The 23,091-nt window shown below is 44.4% G+C and overlaps 1 protein-coding gene across 1 annotated transcript in view; it reads left to right on the top strand.

Moving 5' to 3' along the window:
* LOC142289672 (plasma membrane calcium-transporting ATPase 3-like) overlaps window positions 1-23,091 on the top strand; it is a 69,466-nt gene that overhangs the window by 6,887 nt on the left and 39,488 nt on the right. The window contains exon 2 of the mRNA XM_075333609.1: window positions 9,504-9,616. Within this exon, the coding sequence (XP_075189724.1) occupies window positions 9,504-9,616 (113 nt within the window). The remainder of the gene's footprint in view (window positions 1-9,503; window positions 9,617-23,091) is intronic.

The raw sequence follows: 23,091 nt of genomic DNA, 5'->3' as shown, positions 1-23,091 counted from the left end.
TTGTGACAGTTATGAATTTAGCTACAGAACGAGGGGACTCATGACCTGTCTGCCAGTTCCCCATTGGCTGATATCACGCCTGGGGCATTTCCCAATGTCCTGCTCCCATAAAAAGGGGGTGCCGGCATCGTCCACATGCGGAGACACCATTTTTATGGTTGCCATATTTATCGGAAATATGGCTTGCGAGATATGAACCATTTTTTACTGGAGTCGTTCTGTCTGGCTATTTCCATAGCCTTGCTAACTAGCTAGCAGCTCCTACTACAGGGTGACGGCAGGGAGTCATCCTGTGTCCATTGTCCTAAAGCCACCTAATTTCCATATCACAGGACATGGCCATGGGATTTGTTGCTAAACCAGTTGTGTGAAGGAAAGGGGGGGTGACACCAGGAGAGGGCTTCCTGACATACTTGAATATCATGATTTATCGTCATATCTCCGGATTTACCTCACATTGACTAATTAGAGAGATAAACAAGTGTATTTTCTAATTCCAGATCCTAAATCAAAGTTAGTAGTATACGGTTTTCGGTCAGGAGACTGATTAATCCTAAAAGGACACAGAAATTTCGATAAAGCTCAACGGCAGGACAACATGGATTCACGTCCCGCATTGCAGAAAGGTCGATCCACCGGAGCTGCACTGAGCGTCCTGCTCATATTTATCCTTTACAAAAAGACCTGTACAGTCCCAAACCATCATTGCCGAAACAGTTAGCAGAGAGGACTTAGAGAGCCTTGAGACATGGGAAAGTCCAACTACAAAGGGTGAGGACTCGCCTAGGGTTCCTTGGTCTCAAACCGGTGAAAAAATCCCATTCCCCCTCCACCCATGCCTCAACGTTCAGTCAGGCAGCATTTCCCTACAGATCTTTCTTCCTCTTTTCCTAAGGGAACACAGTACCCTTAGTATTTGGAAATGGCAGAAGTGAGTCAAGGGGGGACTGTTGAGGGTTCGAATTGAGTAGTCAAAAATACTTAATTCAGCGATTTCATAGACCCAAAAATGTGGTTTGGTTAATGTAATCTAACCATTTACAAATGTTTTTGTCTCCTACTAACTCATATGAATATATTCAGTGATTTTACTTAATATAAAATGCTAGCTATGGATTCTCTCATCTCGGGAAAAGTTTTGGAAGAGCCTATCCCATCAGGCTGATGTCTCTCCGGCCTAGTCTGCTGAGCACTGGCAGTGACACGCGAGTTGACGTCACATCTCAGAAACCAACCGAAGCAGAAAGCGACCGCTAGTCTACCCATTATCCCAGAAGGTTTTTCCAAGTCTGCACCACAAACTGTATAAATGAAGCCTCATCATGTTTTGTTGTTTGTTTTTTTTAACAAGACCAGATTATCCAGGTTCACAAAGTGGCCCTAAGTGGACTTGCACTGACCAAGCATCTTCCTTTTTGTTTCATATCCGGAAAGAAGAACCATGGACAATTTGTAGCAAATGTTCTTTTGTTTTTTGTTTTTTAATTATGTGCTAATTTTTAAATAAGGTCTAGATTCAATCTTTCTTAATCACGATAATGTGCCCTAATGAGTGTAATAGCGCCAATCCTAATAGCCCCTATAAATCATAGAGTTATGTTTAATAGATAAAAATGAGTACTTAAGGGGGAGTTAAAGTCTGTAGTGTTAAATTAACCAACAATCCCATAGAAAGCCCACATATATAGATATGGATATAATTAAAGTCCCAAGGTCACAAATAAGTCCCAAATAATAAAATATATCTAAATGGACAAAATTTTAAAATTTAACGTTAATAATATTCACAGATATTTTATTAAGGGGGGACTGTGGAGGTGGCACTAAGCTATATCTTGTTTGTTCAAGCGTAATGAAAATATCTGTGTATATAAATAATCAAAATGTAGATGTAGATGCATAATTATCTGTCTGTCTATGTAGCCATCGCATGGACCCATAGTATAATTCTAAGCTGTATATTGGAAAAAGTTAGCCAAAGTATAAATGAACAAAATGACATTTTTGTGTACTCGCCGTAAAATGTCTTCCTTGGAGCCTTTCATTGGGGGACACAGACAGTGGGTATTAAGGTGTCTCCAGGTAGGCGTGACACTAGATTTGCAAAAGTGTTAGCTCCTCCCCCCACAGCATATACCCCAGCTAGGCAGGAAACTAGCTCAGTTTGGTGTAAAAGCAGCAGGAGAAGGACAACCAAAACCACAAGGGTGGGAGCTGTGTCCCCCAATGAAAGGCTCCAAGGAAGACATTTTACGGTGAGTACACAAAAATGTAATTTCTTTTCTTGCCTTTTCATTGGGGGACACAGACAGTGGGACGTCCCAAAGCAGTCCCTGGGTGGGAACTGAACCATTAACAGTGTATAAAATGAGACTAAGAGCTGACTAACGACTGCAACTGCAGTGAACATATATCAAAACACTGTAAAAAAAAAACGAGCAGTGGCCACTGCCGCCTGAAGGACTTGTCTTCCAAGAGCAGCATCCGCGGAAGCATGCGTATGCACTCTGTAGAATTTTGTAAACGTGTACACACTGGACCAGGTAGCGGCCTTGCAACGTTTGGCCGCCGAAGCCTGATGGCGGATAGCCCAGGAAGCACCCACTGCTCGCGTAGAGTGGGCCCGCACAGATTGAGGAGGAACAACACCTCGTGTTTTGTATGCCTCACAGATGGCAGTCCTAATCCATCGAGAAATCGTGGATTTAGAAGCCGGATTGCCCTTTTTGTGTCCTTGTGAGAGGACGAAGAGGGCATCGGACTTGCGCAACGGCTCAAGTTCTGGAGATCCGCAGAGCCCTGACGAGATCTGGAGTGTGAAGGGCTTTTTCAAAAGAGTGGACCGGGACCGGGCAGAATGACGGCAACACAATGTTCTCGTTTAAGTGGAAAGAAGATACGACCTTCGGGAGAAAAGCGGGGGAAGGCCGAAGGACCACCTTATCATGATGGAAATTCATGGTAAGGTGAGCGACAGGAAAGGGCCGCCAGTTCGGACACTCGCCTGATAGAGGTAATGGCGACTAAAAAGGCAACATTCCAAGACAGTCGTTGAAGAGAGATTTCTCTCATAGGTTCGAAACGAGGAAGCTGAAGAGCTCCGAGAACCAGATTCAGATTCCAGGGATCTAAGGTACGGACCTGAGGGCGAGAAGCCAGCCGCTTCTGGAAAAATACTGACAATGCAGAAACTTGTCCTTTAAGGGTACTGAGAGCTAGTCCCAAGTCCAGACCGTCTTGCAGAAAGGTAAGAACATTAGGGATTGAAAAGTTAAGGGGCGACCGATTATGACGGTCACACCAGGAAAGATAGGTCTTCCAGGTCTGGTGGTAGATACTGGCGGAGGAGGGCTTCCGAGCATTAAGCATGGTATGAACTACCTTAGAAGAAAGACCTGATTTTGCTAGAATCAAGGATTCAAGCGCCACGCCGTCAAATGCAGCTGTGCTGTATTCTGGTGGAATATTGGACCTTGCGACAGAAGATCCGGGCGGTCGGGAAGACGCCAGGGAGTGTCGTCGAGCAGTTGGAGAAGCTCTGGGTACCAGGCTCTCCTGGGCCAGTCCGGGGCCACGAGGATCACCGGGATTCCCTCCGCTTTGATTTTCTTGATTACTCTCGGAATGAGAGGAAACGGAGGGAAGATGTAGGGTAGGCGAAACTGCAACCACGGAAAGATTAGAGCGTCGGAGCCGAGCGCTAGCGGGTCTCTCGACCGGGATATGAAGGGATGTATTTTGGCGTTCATCCGAGAAGCCATGAGGTCCACATCTGGGAGTCCCCAACGAAGAGTGATCTGATGGAACACTTCGTCGTGGAGGGACCATTCCCCTGTCGCTAGACCTTGCCTGCTGAGAAAGTCTGCGGCCCAGTTGTCTACCCCCGGAATATGGACAGCTGAAATAATGGGAATGTGCATCTCTGCCCAAAGAAGAATCCTGGATACTTCTTTCATCGCTGCCCTGCTGCGAGTTCCTCCCTGACGGTTGATGTAAGCCACGGCCGTGGCATTGTCTGACTGGATCCGAACAGGGAGGCCCAATAGTAAGGGTTGAAAATTCTGAAGGGCCAAAAATATGGCTCTGATCTCCAGAACATTGATGTGCAGGGAGCGCTTGGAAGGAGACCAGCGTCCGTGAACAGTGTGGTGGAGAAACACCGCCCCCCAGCCTATCAGGCTGGCATCCGTTGTGACTACTTGCCAGTGGACCGGGCGGAAGGACTTCCCTTGAGATAGGGATGAGGCTTGAGTCTACCAGACGAGGGAGCTGAGCGCAGACCGAGATAGGCGGACTGACCGGTCTAGGGAAGCTGCATGACCAGGATGCCTCTGGGGTGTAAAATGGACATGACGGCCGCCATGACCTTTGTGAAGACCCGAGGCGCAGTGGCCAGCCCAAAGGGGAGGGCCCTGAATTGGAAATGACGGTGTCCTACGGCAAAGCGAAGGAACCGTTGATGAGAGACACATATGGAAATGTGTAAATAAGCATCTTGAACGTCTATGGAAGCTAGGAGTTCTCCAGGATCCATGGCGGCTAGCACTGCTCTCAATGATTCCATTCGGAAAGTTCAAATCCATACGAATTTGTTCAGCCGTTTGAGGTCCAAGATAGGGCGGACAGAGCCATCTTTTTTGGGAATGACAAAAAGGTTTGAATAGAAACCTTTGCCCCGCTGTTCCAGGGGCACTGGAATGATAACATTTGCTTTCTGTAAAGAGGCTATGGCCTGAAATAAGGCCTGGCTTTGCGTTTTGGACTTTGGAAGACGAGAACGCAGAAACCTGTTGGCCGGCAGAGAATGGAAATCGATCTTGTAACCTGAGGTGACGATTTATCGAACCCAAGCATCGTGAGTGTGGTCTAGCCAGATATCCTGAAAAAGCAAAAGCCGCCCTCCAACAGGAGTCGGATCTGAGGGATACCAGGCGTCATGCTGAGGGGGCCTGCACAGAGCGAGGTCCTTTGGGTTTAGGTTGCTTGGAGTGGGAACGCCAAGAAGAGCCCCTTGAGGGACCGGATCCTTGATCTGAGCGTTGGGACGATCCTTGGGCTGATGGTTTTGGGGGGCAGGCCGAAAGGACTGCCTGCGCCAAGGAGATTTTTTAAAATTCCTGGATACAGGCTGCTTTTGAGCTAGAATGGTACTTTTACCACCCGTTGTCTCAGATATGAGTTTGTCCAGGGATTCTCCAAACAGACGCAGGCCATGGATGGGGAGTGTGGACAGAGATTTCTTGGAGACACTGTCCGCATTCCATATTTTTAGCCAAAGGACTCTGCGGGCAAAGACAGCATTGGCCGCCAATAGGGCTGACAAACTAGCTGAATCTAGGGAGCCGTGAAGAGCGAAGCATTCTGCGTAGGTTCTTGCTCCACACACCCATAGCTCTCGCGACCCATGTTAAGGCAAACAGGGCGAAGAGAGGACCCCGAAGCCTGGAAAATAGATTTTACCGCAGCATCAACTGCGCGGTTGGACGAGTCCTTGGGAGACGCGTTGTCTGAAACAGACATGACCGTGTGTTTAGCCAGTCTGGATACTGGCGCATCCACAACGGGGGGTACTGACCAGGGCTTAACCATTTCAGAGGGAAAGGGATAAGCGAATGAAGAGAAGGGTTTTTTATTAAACCTTCTATCAGGGTGATCCCACCGTTTAGATATAATTTGCCGAAAAAACGGATCCTGAGCAAAGGATTTAGGAGGCTTCTTGGCCCGCTTGATTGTCGACTGGGAAGTCGGGTCAGGAGGCTGATCAGAGATCGACAGAGAGTGATTGACAGCCAAAATTAGTGTGTTTTCTATATGCCTAGACTCAGAAAGGACATCTGAATCAGAGTCAGAGTCTTGAGAATCGTGACTACTAAAGGTCACGGAACCTCGGTCATACTGACTATCGTCCGAGTCGGATGAGGTGTAGAGTTCGCAATGGCGCCTTTTGGAAACAGCCTTTTTACGTTCTGGGGAAGAGGGACCAGACAAAGCAGGCGGGTTCCTCTCAGGGAGCTGGGCCGGGGGAAGGCTGTGGGAGCCTGAGGACAGCTGGGATATCTGAGCGGCAAGGTCATTAACCTTTTAGACATTAGAAGAGCCCATGCAGGCATTACGTCATCAGACGGGGGTGCTGCCTGGCCGGAGCACAATCCAGAGACTGCACGGCATCCTGGTCCGGCAACGGGTTCTGTTGTGACACGGTAGAAGGGGCATCGCAGCCCCGGCATAGTGGATAGCTTCGGCCATTAGAAAACGAGCGTCCACAGGTGGTACAAGCATAGTACAGGTCCGTAGAGGATGCCTGGGAAGCTTTATCACCCTTGCGGTTACGCATGTCAGCAATAGAGTCCTACAGCCCTATATAGGGATATGCCGCTGTTAGTATGAGTGAGGAGCCACTAGCAGTATTATAAAGTGACTGCTATGCACAGCCGGTATATACTGTAGCAAAATGGCATATACTGTCAAACAGCCGGCATATACAGTTAGGTCCAGAAATATTTGGACAGTGACACAATTTTCACGAGTTGGGCTCTGCATGCCACCACATTAGATTTGAAATGAAATCTCTACAACAGAATTCAAGTGCAGATTGTAACGTTTAATTTGAAGATTTGAACAAAAATATCTGATGGAAATTGTAGGAATTGTACACATTTCTTTACAAACACTCCACATTTTAGGAGGTCAAAAGTAATTGGACAAATAAACCAAACCCAAACAAAATATTTTTATTTTCAATATTTTGTTGCGAATCCTTTGGAGGCAATCACTGCCTTAAGTCTGGAACCCATGGACATCACCAAACGCTGGGTTTCTTCCTTCTTAATGCTTTGCCAGGCCTTTACAGCCGCAGCCTTCAGGTCTTGCTTGTTTTTGGGTCTTTCCGTCTTAAGTCTGGATTTGAGCAAGTGAAATGCATGCTCAATTGGGTTAAGATCTGGTGATTGACTTGGCCATTGCAGAATGTTCCACTTTTTTGCACTCATGAACTCCTGGGTAGCTTTGGCTGTATGCTTGGGGTCATTGTCCATCTGTACTATGAAGCGCCGTCTGATCAACTTTGCGGCATTTGGCTGAATCTGGGCTGAAAGTATATCCCGGTACACTTCAGAATTCATCCGGCTACTCTTGTCTGCTGTTATGTCATCAATAAACACAATTGATCCAGTGCCATTGAAAGCCATGCATGCCCATGCCATCACGTTGCCTCCACCATGTTTTACAGAGGATGTGGTGTGCCTTGGATCATGTGCCGTTCCCTTTCTTCTCCAAACTTTTTTCTTCCCATCATTCTGGTACAGGTTGATCTTTGTCTCATCTGTCCATAGAATACTTTTCCAGAACTGAGCTGGCTTCATGAGGTGTTTTTCAGCAAATTTAACTCTGGCCTGTCTATTTTTGGAATTGATGAATGGTTTGCATCTAGATGTGAACCCTTTGTATTTACTTTCATGGAGTCTTCTCTTTACTGTTGACTTAGAGACAGATACACCTACTTCACTGAGAGTGTTCTGGACTTCAGTTGATGTTGTGAACGGGTTCTTCTTCACCAAAGAAAGTATGCGGCGATCATCCACCACTGTTGTCATCCGTGGACGCCCAGGCCTTTTTGAGTTCCCAAGCTCACCAGTCAATTCCTTTTTTCTCAGAATGTACCCGACTGTTGATTTTGCTACTCCAAGCATGTCTGCTATCTCTCTGATGGATTGTTTCTTTTTTTCCAGCCTCAGGATGTTCTGTTTCACCTCAATTGAGAGTTCCTTAGACCGCATGTTGTCTGGTCACAGCAACAGCTTCCAAATGCAAAACCACACACCTGTAATCAACCCCAGACCTTTTAACTACTTCATTGATTACAGGTTAACGAGGGAGACGCCTTCAGAGTTAATTGCAGCCCTTAGAGTCCCTTGTCCAATTACTTTTGGTCCCTTGAAAAAGAGGAGGCTATGCATTATAGAGCTATGATTCCTAAACCCTTTCTCCGATTTGGATGTGAAAACTCTCATATTGCAGCTGGGAGTGTGCACTTTCAGCCCATATTATATACATAATTGTATTTCTGAACATGTTTTTGTAAACAGCTAAAATAACAAAACTTGTGTCACTGTCCAAATATTTCGGGACCTAACTGTACCTGCAGGCAGTATATACTGCTAATAGCTGATATACACTGCTAACCAGCAGGCACACACCGCTAGAGAGACAGCAATATACCGCTGAGCAGAGCGGTATATAGTGCTGCAGAAGTGCAGAGCCAAGGAGGCGATCTCACCCGAGTCTGCTCCCCTTGTGGAAAATGGCATCCAGTGTTCCTGGCAGCATGGAGGAGTGAGACGAACCCCGGAGGCTGATTGGTCTCAGGGCTGGGACTAAGTGTGACGGCCAATCGGAAAGGAGTTGCTCCTGAGTGAGGGAGCGGCTTCCAGAGCAGTGAGAGGGGGCGTTGGTAGAATGCAGGCCGAAGCCGGGGGCTAAATTAATGATGCTCCCCGGAATCACGGCCTGCATCAGCCCACCGGCGCCTTTCCAGGCGGCGGTTTGGATGCAGGGGACAGATGACTCGTCGTCTCCCTACCTGCTCCTGGCTCCGTCTGAAGACGCGTCGTTGATGGATGCGGGGATCTCAGGGACGCATCTTCGGCTCAAGGCTGAAGCAGGTCCTCAGCTCTGCTCAGCCCTCTGGAGCTACCTTAGTGTGAGGTGCTTCCAGGGAGCCTGGAGGGGTACGCAGACCCGACCACTTGGGCGCGAGGGAAGACTGACGGCTTGTGCACGCCAGGTTTCCTCTGCCCGTACATGGGGGGAACGGGGGTGGCAGGGCACCCTGGTATTGCCCCTATCAAAAATAGAATGAATAAGAAAAAGAAAACAAAATAAAAAGTAAAAATAAAAACAAAATAAGCTGGCCTGAGGCACCTCTGGTGGAGCTCAGTCCACACATGTCAGCCTCCCTGCTGACACTAGAAAAAAACTGGGCTAGTTTCCTGCCTAGCTGGGGTATATGCTGTGGGGGGAGGAGCTAACACTTTTGCAAATCTAGTGTCACGCCTCCCTGGAGACACCATAATACCCACTGTCTGTGTCCCCCAATGAAAAGGCGAGAAAGGAAGGAGATATTAAGTTAATTGGGAGCCTTATCAGTAAAATTCACAGGAGAAGGAATGTAGTATTTGTAGGATGAAGCGAGTGATCCCATACTCCCATGTATCATTTCGACAGAATCTCATTGTCGCTTACCGTCTTCAAAGTGTACTATTTGGGATGATGTATGATCTCATGCATTCTCCCAATGCTGCCCATATGCACTCCCCCCTAATTATTCTTTATCAGTATGTGTGAGCAAATGGAGAAGTTTTTGTAAATATCTTTCAGGCTGAAGTGATGTGTTTAATGCTTGAACAATAGAATACATGAGTTAGTTGATGATGCTGGCTGAAAGGGAGAGCACGTCTGTGTGTTCATTGTCTTATATACATTGATATATTGGCACTGATATACAGCTAATACAGCACCGTCTATGGACATCCCAAACGAAGACTCCGTTAGCAGTCTTCAACCAAATTCTTCCCTTGACAGCACTTTTCCTCCCAAAAATTTGGGAGTAAAATCAGGGGTGAGTCTTAAAAATGGATTTTTGTGTACTCACCGTAAAATCGTTTTCTCTGAGCCATCATTGGGGGACACAGGACCATGAGGACACAGGACCATGGGTGTTATGCTGCCTATCCATAGGAGGACACTAAGTGGATGCAAAAGCATAGCTCCTCCTCTGCAGTATACACCCCCTGGCTGGGCCAGGCAACCTCAGTTTTAGTACACAAGCAGTAGGAGAAAAAGCCAGTAAAAACTTACCTCAACAGAGGAACATGAGAAAAAAAAGAATCATAACCAAATAAGGTACTGAGAGAACCAAGGCCCAACAGGGCAACAGGGTGGGTGCTGTGTCCCCCAATGATGGCTAAGAGAAAACGATTTTACGGCGAGTACACAAAAATCCATTTTTCTCTGACGCTTCATTCGGGGACACAGGACCATGGGACGTCCTAAAGCAGTCCATGGGAGGGAAAAATAAAAACAAAGTAACGCAACCCAAGGACTAGGAACCAGTCCCAGACAGCCTGGAGCACCTACTGAGAGAAGCTGCTCTACTGCCGTTTGCAGAATTGTCCTACCCAGATTTGCCTCAGCTGAAACCTGGGCATGGACTCTGTAAAGCTTTGAAAACGTATGTAGGCTAGACCAGGTCGCAGCCTTACACACCTGTTCCACTGAAGCCTGATGCCGAATGGCCCACGAAGCGCCAAATTCTCGCGTGGAATGAACCCGTAGCCCACTAGGAATGGGCTTGAGTTGCAAGCGGTAGACTTCCTGGATCGCAGAGTGAATCCAGCGAGCCAGAGTCGCCTTTGACGTTGCCTGTCCCTTCTTAGGCCCCTCAGGAATGACGAACAAAGAGTCCGTTTTCCTAAAAGGGGCTGTCCTGGATATGTAATATCTGAGAGGTCTAATGAATGCAGAGACCTTTCCACCCTATGAACTGGGTGTGGACAAAAGGAAGGCAGAACAATGTCCTCGTTCAAATGAAACGGGGTGGGAACCTTTGGAAGAAAATCCAGAAGGGGGCGCAGAACCACCTTGTCCTGGTGAAAAATCAGAAAAGGCTCACGGCGAGAGAGTGCTGCTAGCTCCGAAACCTGTCTGATGAACATAATTGCCACCAGGAACCTTACCTTCCAGGACAGAAAAGCAAGGGAGGATTCCTTGAGAGGTTCAAAGGGGGACCTCTGGAGACTGTCCAGAACGAGATTGAGGTCCCATGGTTCCAGCGGCCGTTTGTACGGGGGAACTAGATGGGAAACGCCCTGGAGGAAGGTCTTGACTTGCGGTTTTTGAGCCAGGCGGCATTGGTAGAAGATTGAGAGCGCTGAGACCTGCCCTTTAAGGGAACTGAGAGCCAACCTGCAGAAAAATCGAGAATTCTGGGGATGGTCAGAGGCATAGGCTAGACGTTAGTTTCCCTGCACCATGAAAGGAAGATTTTCCACGTACAGTGGTAAATGCGGGATGAAGCAGGCTTTCGGGCGCTGATCATGGTGGAGATAACCGCGGGGGAGAATCCTGCTCTTGTTAATACCCAGGTCTCAATGGCCATGCCGTCAGCTTCAGGGCTCTGGAGTTCTGATGGGAAATGGGCCCTTGTGTCAGCAAGTCTGGGATGTCTAGAAGGCGCCACGGTACGTCTGCGAGCATTTGTACTAATTCGGCGTGCCAGGCGCGCCTGGGCCAGTCCGGTGCTATCAGTATCACCGGGACTCCCTCTGCTTTGATTTTCCTGATTACCCGCGGCAGCAAAGGTAGGGGTGGAAATATGTAAGGCAGACGGAAGTGGAGCCAGGAGCAGACTAGAGCATCCGGGCCGATAGACTGCGGATCGCGTGACCTGGCTATGAACGCGGGTACCTTTGCGTTCAACCGTGAGGCCATTAGATCCACGTCTGGTGTACCCCAGCGAGTGCAGATGTGTAGGAACACTTCTGGGTGGAGAGAGCACTCTCCGGTGGCCAGGCCTTGGCGACTTAGAATACCACAACTTGGCCCCGGTGATAACCAGCCAAGAAAGAAGTGATTCAATACAAAATTGCTATCAAATCTTAAATATTTTATTCATAATAATTTCATACAATAATTATATAAACAAGAGAGCCACCTGGGGGGCACATGGTTACAGAGTCATCAATTCAATTATAAATCCCATCCATCGTTTCAGCATATCAAAAGGTGACACCATGTTATAATAGTCAAGTCTAGCAATCCATATCGTATTGTATAAGTATACTATTATAAGTCAAGTAAAAAGGAATGTATTTGGAATGTAGCATTTGACCACCACAATATATCCCTTAAACCACAAATACAGTTAGGTCCAGAAATATTTGGACAGTGACACAAGTTTTGTTATTTTAGCTGTTTACAAAAACATGTTCAGAAATACAATTATATATATATAATATGGGCTGAAAGTGCACACTCCCAGATGCAATATGAGAGTTTTCACATCCAAATCGGAGAAAGGGTTTAGGAATCATAGCTCTGTAATGCATAGCCTCCTCTTTTTCAAGGGACCAAAAGTAATTGGACAAGGGACTCTAAGGGCTGCAATTAACTCTGAAGGCGTCTCCCTCATTAACCTGTAATCAATGAAGTAGTTAAAAGGTCTGGAGTTGATTACAGGTGTGTGGTTTTGCATTTGGAAGCTGTTGCTGTGACCAGACAACATGCGGTCTAAGGAACTCTCAATTGAGGTGAAGCAGAACATCCTGAGGCTGAAAAAAAAAGAAAAAATCCATCAGAGAGATAGCAGACATGCTTGGAGTAGAAAAATCAACAGTCGGGTACATTCTGAGAAAAAAGGAATTGACTGGTGAGCTTGGGAACTCAAAAAGGCCTGGGCGTCCACGGATGACAACAGTGGTGGATGATCGCCGCATACTTTCTTTGGTGAAGAAGAACCCGTTCACAACATCAACTGAAGTCCAGAACACTCTCAGTGAAGTAGGTGTATCTGTCTCTAAGTCAACAGTAAAGAGAAGACTCCATGAAAGTAAATACAAAGGTACCAGGTTTGCTCCTGAAGACACGCACCCCATAAATTAAGTGGTTCCTTCCCACTACAGTAATCCCATACAATTAGATCCAGAAATATTTGGACGGTGACACAAGTTTTAGCATTTTAGCTCTTTACTAATAATAAGCAAGCACAAAAATGCTCCAGTTGTCTTTTCTTGGGTTGAGCAGGTTGGACGCTCTGACTGGTTTAAGTGGAGGAACGAGTAGGTTGGAAGTCACTGTTTGAGCAGTTTGGCTCTGCCCACGTACAGCCAGCCATTTTTTTACACATAGCATCCAAGCACATTGTTTTTAACCCCAGTGAGGGCCATTCAGAGACTGCCAACGGCTTACAGCGATGTCGGCTGCCATCATTCACTGAAAGGAACTGTCCTGTGTCATGTTGGATCATTCACAAATGACACATTTGAGCACCCGTGATACTCAGCTGGGCACTCAGTGTACCCGAGCACCCAATGCTCGATCTAGTAAAGAGCAGACTCTCAGCTTTAAAGGGAACCTGTAACCAGATTTTGGTCTTCTAAACTACAATTAGCACCTTAAGCAGCGCCTGTGCTGCATTCTATATTGGTGCACGTTACCCCCTGGCCCCCTCTGTAGACCCCACAAATGCCTTTATAGAATCTCCCGCCATTTATGTAAATTGTGCGGTCTGATAGGCGTCCTGATCTGTGCCTCCGTTCGCTGTCCTCTTGTGCTGATTGACGTGGATGACGCCTTGAACGCCATCCACATAGGCAGGCAATATCTCGCGCCTGCGCAAACATGTTTATGGCTCGCACAGGCGCACTTCACTTTGCCCTATTGCGGGCAGAGCCAAAAACATTGGTCCGTCTGCATGAACCAGAAGTTCACCTCACGGGCATAAAATTTGCCCGGCAATGTGGATGACATCTACCACTTCATCCACATCATCGGCAAACTCTCGCACATGCGCCTAGAACTTGCCTGTTTGCGCAGGCAGATATATATGGCCGGAGATTTTATAAAGATATTTGTGAGGTCTACAGGGGTGGTCACGTGCACCAGTATAGAAAGCAGCCCAAGCGCTGTTTAAGGTTTTAGTTTTAGTTTAGAAGGCCAAAATCTGGTGACAGGTTTCCTTTAAATTGAGGGTATTCTCATCCTATTTGCAATAAGGGTTTAGGAATTACAGCTGTTAAATATGTAGCTACTTTTTCAAGGGACCAAATGTAATTAGACAATTATCTCAAAAGCTCCTTAATGGTCTGCATGGGCTGTTCCCTTGTTAATGCACTATTAAATAAGCAGGTAAAAGTTCTGAAGTCAATTTCAGGTGTGGCATTTGGAAGCTGTTGCTGTGAAACCATAATATGCGGTCAAAGGAACTCTTTGTGGAAATGAAACAGGCTATCATTGTGCTGAAAAAAAATTAAAAACAAAATCCATCAGTTAGCAGATCTCAACCCCATCAAGTATGCATTTCACATGCTTAAGACAAAACTTAAGGCAGAAAGACCCACAAATAAGCAACAACTGAAGTCAGCTGTACAAAATATCACATCACAAAGAAGGAAATCCAGCGTTTGGTGACGTCCATAGCTTTCAGACTTCAGGCAGTTATTGCAAAGTAAAACTAAATGAGGAGGCTTTGTAAAGGAATGATTGCAATTCCTAAACGTTTCACAGGATATTTTTGTGTAACCCTTTTAATTAAACCTGAAAGTCTACACTTAAATTGCATCTCAGTTGTTTAATTTGAAATTAAAAATAGTGACATTCGGAGCACAAATCGCCAAGATTCGCTCATTGTCCAAATATTTCTGGACCTATTAGACTTGTGGACATTAATTACTCTTTAGGCACACTGTAGGGCACAGAAGGGAGTGGGGATTTAGTTTTCGGACTGAAGACTTTTTGGAGGGGAAGGCATGTTGCTTTTACAGAGCTTTTGTGCTGCCAATAAATTGAAAACCTTCCCTTGATAGATGACAGACCTGAATGCGGAGTTTGTTGTAGGATGAGATGATTTTTTTTGTTGGTACTATTTTGGGATAAATCAAAATTTTTTTATGGCTAGTTTCAGATTTAGAGTGCAATCACATTTGCATATATAAAATCGCTGAGATTCTCAGTCAGAAACGTTGGTGAGTGTTCGGGCGCGTGTTGTGTTCTTTTTTGTTTTTTTTTTACTCACTTAGTATCCGTATGTCATGCGAGTGTGCGGTTTCTTTTTCTTTACATCAATCAACCCTTTAAAAAACATTACCCTGATTGCCAATGTACCAGGGCAAATTGGAAAGTGCCGAGGCGAAGCTCCAGAGTTGGCAAATCTAATGTCATGTGGCACTTCTGGGGTGGCTACAGCCAGGTATTTTTAGGCTGGGAAGGGCCCAGTAAGCATGCACCTTCCCAGCCTGATAATATTTGACAGCTCACAATTGTCTGCTTTATCTTTGCTGGGTATCAAAAATGGGTAGACCACATGAAGGGTCGAGACGTGTGAAGGGGCTTAATAGTGCCTCCAGATCAGAATGAAATGTTTGTTTTTTTTATTTTGCCTCTCCGTCTGACCTGTTTCCGTGATTTCCCATCTTTTTATGCATTCACATAACTGGATGATCACACTTTTATTGCTAAATAGATGCCAAATATAAAGTCCAAAGTGACTGTCATGCATGTGCCCCCCTTGGGGGGAGTTCTCTGGCGAGTCTGGGACCAGAAGGTCAGAACGCCTTATTATGCGCTGGTCTGCAGCTTGTGTTTGAGTGAATCTACTTTCTTTTGGTGCTGTAGGGGTTAAGGACTCTTTCCTATCTGGCTATCCTTTGTAGCCTTAATCTCAAGTGCAGCTCTTTGTGACCACTCCTGTTCAAAGAAGCAGCTACTGGACAATATAATTCACGTATGAAACCAGATATAGCAAAGTGAATTGAAAAATAACGCCTAGAAATTACCTTTTAATATTTCAATAATAAAATGGTCACAGGTCGTAACCAATGGTAAAAACAGACAAGGACAAACATACAAATGAAACACGGTATAGCCAATACTAACGGTAAATATCAAAACTACCAGTTGGTCATTAGTAATGACTAGAAAGCATGTCAGTCATCAAAAGACATTTCAGGATTTTGCCAACAAAGGTACTTAATGATCTGCTCAAAATGCATAAGTAGGGGAAGAGAAATTGAACAATCTCACCCATCCACTGTGATGTCCCTTTCTTCCCAATAATAGTATCATTCATTACTGGATGGTCTGGTGTTCTAGGGTTGGATAAACCTGGTCCTCATCCTCCTGACACATCTCCTTTGGGAGATTGCTGATGCTGTGAGGAGCTGGTTCATTTTAATGTGGGGATCCTGTGTCAGGACACCTGTACAAACTCCCATGGGCACATAGCCTTATGCTGTTCCCTTGGAAGGAGCCAGTCTCTGGAGAATCTGAGGAGTCGTGACAATTGCAGCTGTTTTATTCAGCTGCATTGGAGTAGCTTAGTGTTTTCTTTTTTTGTGTCCATCTGGTCTGTCTCCTTTCCCTTGTGTTAAATTATTGCAGTGATGAGATTAGTGCCAAAGTAAGTTCAGGGCAAGTGAGGGCCTAGGCATATGACCGCAATGGGATGAAGGACCCGAATAGAGACTTTAGGGAGCATAGGGTAAAGGCTCAGGTGAGTGGCAGGATGTGTCCCCTCTCCCTATCGCCAGGGTCTTACTTCTATACCACGCCTGTTGTTACCCTTCTATTGTGCCGCACACTGAGCGTCTGTATGCTCCAGCGTGACAGTGACTCAATCTGCTTCATTATAGGGAATGTGCCATAGAAGGTTTGCTCTGAATTGCATTTTGGGGGTTTAGAATGAAACCACAATGTAAGTGCTCACCATAGAGCACAACATAAATGTGATTCTAGTCTTCAGCTGATTTTTGGCAAGTGGAATGAAGAGCAGTTCAAGAATGGTTTTAATTTACTTTTTTATGCCATTCACAGTGAGGTTGGATAAATCTGCTTTATCCTCTGCGTCTGCAATTCCAGTATTACCATATTTATATAGTTTGTTTTGCTACTTTTGCACACTAAAACCATTATTTTATTGTTTTTCATCACCATAGTCTGAGAGTTATATCTTTTTGTTTTGAGCTAACAGCTGTATGAGGACTTTTTTTTTTTTTTACCAGGTTGAGTTGAAGATTTTATTGGTACTATTTTCAGGTACATAATATTTTGTAATAGCGTTTTATTCAAGTTTTGCATCTGCAGAATGAAACCCCCCCTAGCTATTCAAGATTTTTATAGGGGTGGGGGATGGGGGTTGCGTCTACACGATCATACGCAGTATAAGTGATGAGGCTGCTTTCATCTTGTAGTTAGCATGACTCAAGCGATACCAGATTTTTAATTATATTTTTTTGTATATGTTTTACTATTTTTATTGCTATTTTTATACACTAAAAATGATATTTTAAACAATATAATTATTTTTTGTCTACAGAGCCATATTTGGGCTTATCTTTGGCAGGATGACTTGATATTTTCAGTGACACAATTATTTATTATTTTTTTTTGCACATATTACTTTTTAATCCACTTTTTGCTTGTCAGTATGATGAAAAGGCTACATTTTTTGGGGAGGTATTACCATGTTCGCCATACAGAATAGGTTTTGTGATAGTTTTATAGCTAGGATGATTCCGGACGTGGCCATACAAATTTTGTGCATAGAAATTTTCTTTTTACACACAAGCTGCCGTTTTACTGGCAAAACACTTTTTCTTCTTTTTGTATAGGGTTTTTTTTAAATACATTTTACTTAGTCTCACTACAGAACTTGAATGTTTTTCACATTGCACACTGGTCGCAAACACTGCTATATGTCTATACTGTATATATTTCATATACACAGCCTGTTATACCTTGCAAATGGTAGGGCAAAATAGGTTGTTACTTGGCCAAGAAGAGCCATGGCAACTATGGGAACGCGCAGGCTGTCCCCTCTACCCCATTTTATTTGCCCTGGCTATTGAAGCATTAGCTATTAGAATACGCTATACGCCACTAATTAAAGGCATAGCTATACCTGATTGGACAGATTCTATTGGGTTATACGCTGATGACATGATCATTTTTTTATGGACCAGGTCGGAGACACTTTACCTAATGGTATCTCTACTACACATACATTTAGCAGATTTTCTGGCCTTAATATAAACTGGAACAAATCATCGTTAATGCTTCTTTTGTGTGATACCTCTATCCATTTAAATTCTTTGTAACTTTTACAAGTGGATACACATTTTAAATATTTGTGGATCAACATTTATCAAGACAGTAAATGGGAGCTCTTTTCTAACATTCTGCCACAATATGGTTATGCCAAACTGAAGTTTTAATCTCCAGGAAACTACCATTATCAGTGACTGGTTACATAAACCTAATTAAGATGATATTATTGTCGAAATTCTGTAGTGCCTATCCCTGAATCTTTCTTCACAACAAAACTATCTAATGTTTTCGTTTATGTAAGGAAGTTCTCCACCCAAACCTAAATTATTTCCCCTTCAAAGACCCAAAAAGCTCGGGGGTACAGCTTTGCTGTATTTTTAATTACATAGCAGGCCAGCTAAAGGTAATAAGCGGTTGGATGCCAAGTTCTCAACTGCCAAATTCAGAGAGTCACTTGGCGGAAGCAGCAAACACTAGCTGTCTACTAGGATTTTTTGGAGCTTGATAAGCCTGACATTTCCAAAATGTTGCCTATGCTCAAGTTGGCGCGGTTAGTCTGAAGATAGGCGAGACAAGTGTCAAATTTTACTATTTTAGTGGACATGTCTCAATGGCAGAACCCTTATTTTCCATCCCTGGTATCTCACCTATCCTCTCAATTTTGGAGCACTCAAAACTTCCTTTTACTTGGTGACATTTATGACCAGAATATAATGCTCTCTTTCGATCAATAGAGAAATAAGTGTGATGTGTCGAGATGTCACTTTTTTTTTTAGATATCTTCAATTAATGTCTGCTGTCCAATCTTAATTGCATTCACAAAACGTAATGGTGACCACATCTACCTTTTTCATTGGTATGTATTCTTAAGTCACAATGCCTTCAAGGTCTCATATCCGCTCTATACTCATACATGATGTCAATAGGTATTGGTTCTACTTCTCTGAAGGTGAAAGACAAGGGGGAGCTGCTTATTCCCACTATTAGTGAGGAGGACTGGGAGGAGATCTTGGAATCCCTCTTTATGTCTCTTTCAGTAACCAATAGAATCACTCAATTACTCAATTATACATTATTCCCAAGCCTACCTAACCCCATCAAAGTTACTCCGAATGGGTAGCTTATCCTCCTTGGAATGTCTGTAATGCCACACCTTAAACGTAGATTTCTGCCACTTGGTTTGGGCTGGTGCAATTACAGTATTCTCTCCTTCTGGCCAAGTATAGTCACCTTCCTATCCTCCCTGACATCCATTCCCGTTCCACTAGATACTAATATATGTTTATTTGGTCTACTGGAGGAGGAAATGTGGGGTCATTGTACCAAAATGTTAATTAGTGAAAGTTTATTTCTTGCCAGGAAATTGATAACTACAAGATGGATGGGTAATTCTCCTCAATTAAGGGCCTGGGTTGATTCCATAAGTACACTGTTTTCTAATATGTAATTATTGTATCATATAGAGGATGCCCTCAAAATTTTATAAGGTGTGGGACATATGGAAATCATCGGTGCAGTCTTTCAAAATTGAAGTATCCTATATACTACCAGTTAAAGGTAATATATAGTTTTGGAGATGTAGGTGGGAATCTTACAGTGGGCAGCAAAAGGTTTTATGCTTTTATTTTTATATCTGAACAGTTTAAATTCTGAGCTGTCACTTAAGATTTTATGACAAGAGTAACATGTATATTGTTTTATGCTTCTTCAACACAACATGGGTTTCAGCTGACTTGCGAATATCAAACTGTGATATGATGCAAGTACCTGGGCATCTCCTTTATGTATACAGTATATCGCAAAAGTGAATACTCCCTTCACATTTTTGTAAATATTTTATTATATCTTTTCATGAGACAACACTGAAGATATGACATTTTGATACAATGTAATGTAGTCAGTGAAAGTGTCAATATTTTATGTGGCCACCATTATTTTCATGCACTGCCTTAATTCTCTTGGACATGGAGTTCACTAGATTTTCACAGGAGCCACTTAATCCTCTTCCATGATGACATCATGTAGCTGGTGGATCTTAGAGACCTTACACTCCTCCCCCTTCCATTTCAGGATGCACAAAAGAGTTAAGGTCTGGTGATATACTTGGCCAGTCCAGCACCTTTACCCTTAGTTTCTTATGTAAGGCAGTGGTCTTCTTGGTGGTGTGCTTGGGGTGGAATAAGAATGGAGGGAATCATGCTCTGCTTCAGTATAGCACAGTACATGTTGGTATTCATGGTTCCCTTAATAAACTGTAGCTCCCCACAGCCGGCAGTAGTCATACAGTCCCAAACCATGACTCTCTCACCACCATGCTTGACTGTAGGTAAGACACACTTGTCTTTGTACTCCTCACCTGGTTGCTGCTGCATATACTTGACACCATCAGAACCAAATAAGTTTATCTTGGTCTCATCAGACTACAGGACATGGTTACAGTAATCCGTGCCATTTGTCTGCTTAACTTCAGCAAACTGTTTGGAGGTTTTCTTTTGCATCATGTTTAGAAGAGGCTTCCATCTGGGACGACAGCCATGCAGACCAATATGATGCAGTGTGCGGCATGTGGTCTGAGCACTGACAGGCTGACCCCCACCCCACTCCTTTTAACCTCTGCATTGCAGCACTTATAAGTCTATTTTGAATAGACAACCTTTGGATATGACGCATATGCACACATCGTTTTTGTTTGACTGTGTCGAGGTCTGTTCTAAGTGGAACCTGTCTTGTTAAACCGCTGTATGGTCTTCACCAATGCTTCAGCTCACTTTTAGGCTATGTGCACACGCTGCGTTTTTTTGACGCTGCGTGTTTGTGCGTTTTTGGCCGCTAAAAACGCACAAAAACGCATCCGCGGCAAAAAACGCATGCTTTTTTTACCGCGATTTGGTGAGTTTTTGGTTGCGTTTTTGATCTCTGCGTTTTTCTGCGTTTTTCCAATGCATTGCATGGGGGAAAGACGCAGAAAAACGCAGGAAAGAATTGACATGCCCATTTATTTATTTTTTAAGCTCAAAAACGCAGCTTAACAAAAAAGTTGTGTGCGGACAGCAAAAATGAAAACTCATAGACTTTGCTGGAGAAGCAAAGTCATGCAGTTTTGAGGCCAAAAATGCACCCGAAAAAGGCACAAAAACGCCGCGAAAAACGCACTGTGTGCCCATAGCCTTAATGTGTTGGCAATATTCTCATAGCCTAGGCCATCTTTATGCAGTGCAACAATTCTTTTTTCAGATCCTCAGAGAATTCTTTGTAATGAGGTGCATGTTGAACTTCTAGTGACCAGTATCAGTGAGTGATAACACCTAATTTAACACACCTGCTTCCCATTCACACCAAAACCATGTAAGTCTCTGTGCACACAGTGCGTTTTTTGCGGCGTTTTTCGGGTGTGTTTTTGGCCTCAAAACTGCATGACTTTGCTTCCCCAGCAAAGTCTGAGTTTTCATTTTTGCTGTCTGCACACAACTTTTTTTTTTAAGCTGCGTTTTTGAGCTTAAAAAAAAAATGGGCATGTCAATTCTTTCCTGCGTTTTTCTGCGTTTTCCCCCCATGCAATGTATTGGAAAAACGCAGAAAAACGCAGAGATCAAAACGCAGCCAAAAGCGCACCAAATCACGGTAAAAACGCATGCTTTTTTTGCCGCGGGTGCGTTTTTTAGCGGCCAAAAACGCAGCGTTAAAAAAACGCAGCGTTAAAAAAACACAGCGTGTGCACATAGCCTAACACTAATGAATAACATGACATCATTCATGGTTAGTTGGGAACAATTTGGCCATTTTCACCTAAGGATGTACTCACATTTGTTGCCAGCGGTTTAGACATTAATGGCTGTGTGTTGAGTTATTTAGAGGGCACCAAATTTACACTGTTATACAAGCTGTACACTGACTATTGTACATTGTAGCAAAGTGTCATATCTTCAGTGTTGTCCCATGAAAAGATATAATAACATATTGACAAAAATATGAGACGTGTACTCACTTTTGTGTTATGCTATACCTTTTTAAGAACAATGGATATTGTACTTTTGCTTCCTACTACTGAAGAAGTCTTTTGAATACATTTATTATTGTTGTGTAACAGTTTTCATTAAAACAAGTTTTAAAAAAAATCAAAACTCTGGGAATTTGCAATTGCTGTGTACTTGTTTGCGAAAGAGTGGACCCTCTGCTTCTGTTAACTATTTGGATGCCACTGATATGATTGGCAACAGCATTTAGGGGTTTAAACACGCCGCAGTCTGTACTATAAGGCTATGTGCCCACGGGGACAGTGTCCTGCGGATATATCCGCAGGACATTCCGCAGGAGCTCCCAGGAAACCGCAGCACAATTTTTGTCTGTTTCCATGCTGCGGAATGTCCTGCGGATATGGTGCAGGCATTCTGCATTGAGGATACAGTACCATGGCTTCGGCACTGCATCCTCAATGCAGAACATGCATCATGCAGCACCTCGCTTTCCGGCGGCCGGGTCACTCTGTCAGCGTCTGCAGGAGAAGATGGGCGGGCCTGAACTAGCTCCGGCTGTCACATGACCGGAGCTCGTGCAGGCCCCGCCCACCTCTTCCTTCCTATACCTGGATCCACCGCGCTGCTGTACACCGGACGGAGAAAGTGACTCCGGTGAGGCAGGTAAGTATATGGGACCCTGCGGAGAAATCTGCAGGAATAATTGACATGCTGCTGATTTTTCCGCAGGAAAATCCGCATTATTTTCGCTGTGGAAAAATCCGCAGCGTGGGCACAGCAGTTCCCAAATGCCATAGAAATGGCTGGGGAGTAGCTGTGCTGCAGATTTTTGAAAAATCCGCGGCAAATTCCGCGCATTTTCCACAGCGTGGGCACATAGCCTAATAGTACAAAGCAGATAACACACTAATTGTGTGTTTTTCTTCTAATAATTCTAATCTATCGGGGTGCACTTCTGTAAAACGTCAGTGCCGTAAAAGATCAAGACCATAAAAGGAGGTATCAGCGATCATTACCGGGCTCAATAATTACCACAGCCTTTTCCCAACTACAGCAGCAATTCTGGTCTGCGACCCAGGCTGAAATGCAGACTGCAAAAACATATCTCTCCAGTGTGAAGGAGAGGGAAGCAGGGAGGGAGTGAGAGAGAGTGAGAGTGAGAGTGAGAGTGAGAGTGAGAGAGATCCTCCTGTCCCCTGTGTAGCACTCACTTTCATGAATCACACCAGTATAGTTAATTTTAGAAAAAGAAAAAAAATCTTGTAGCTAATGTAAATAATACCCTACACATATATGTAAT

This window comes from Anomaloglossus baeobatrachus, chromosome 2 (genome assembly GCF_048569485.1).
Source record: "Anomaloglossus baeobatrachus isolate aAnoBae1 chromosome 2, aAnoBae1.hap1, whole genome shotgun sequence".
NCBI lineage: Eukaryota > Metazoa > Chordata > Amphibia > Anura > Aromobatidae > Anomaloglossus > Anomaloglossus baeobatrachus.
This window is presented reverse-complemented; position numbering and strand designations above follow the sequence as displayed.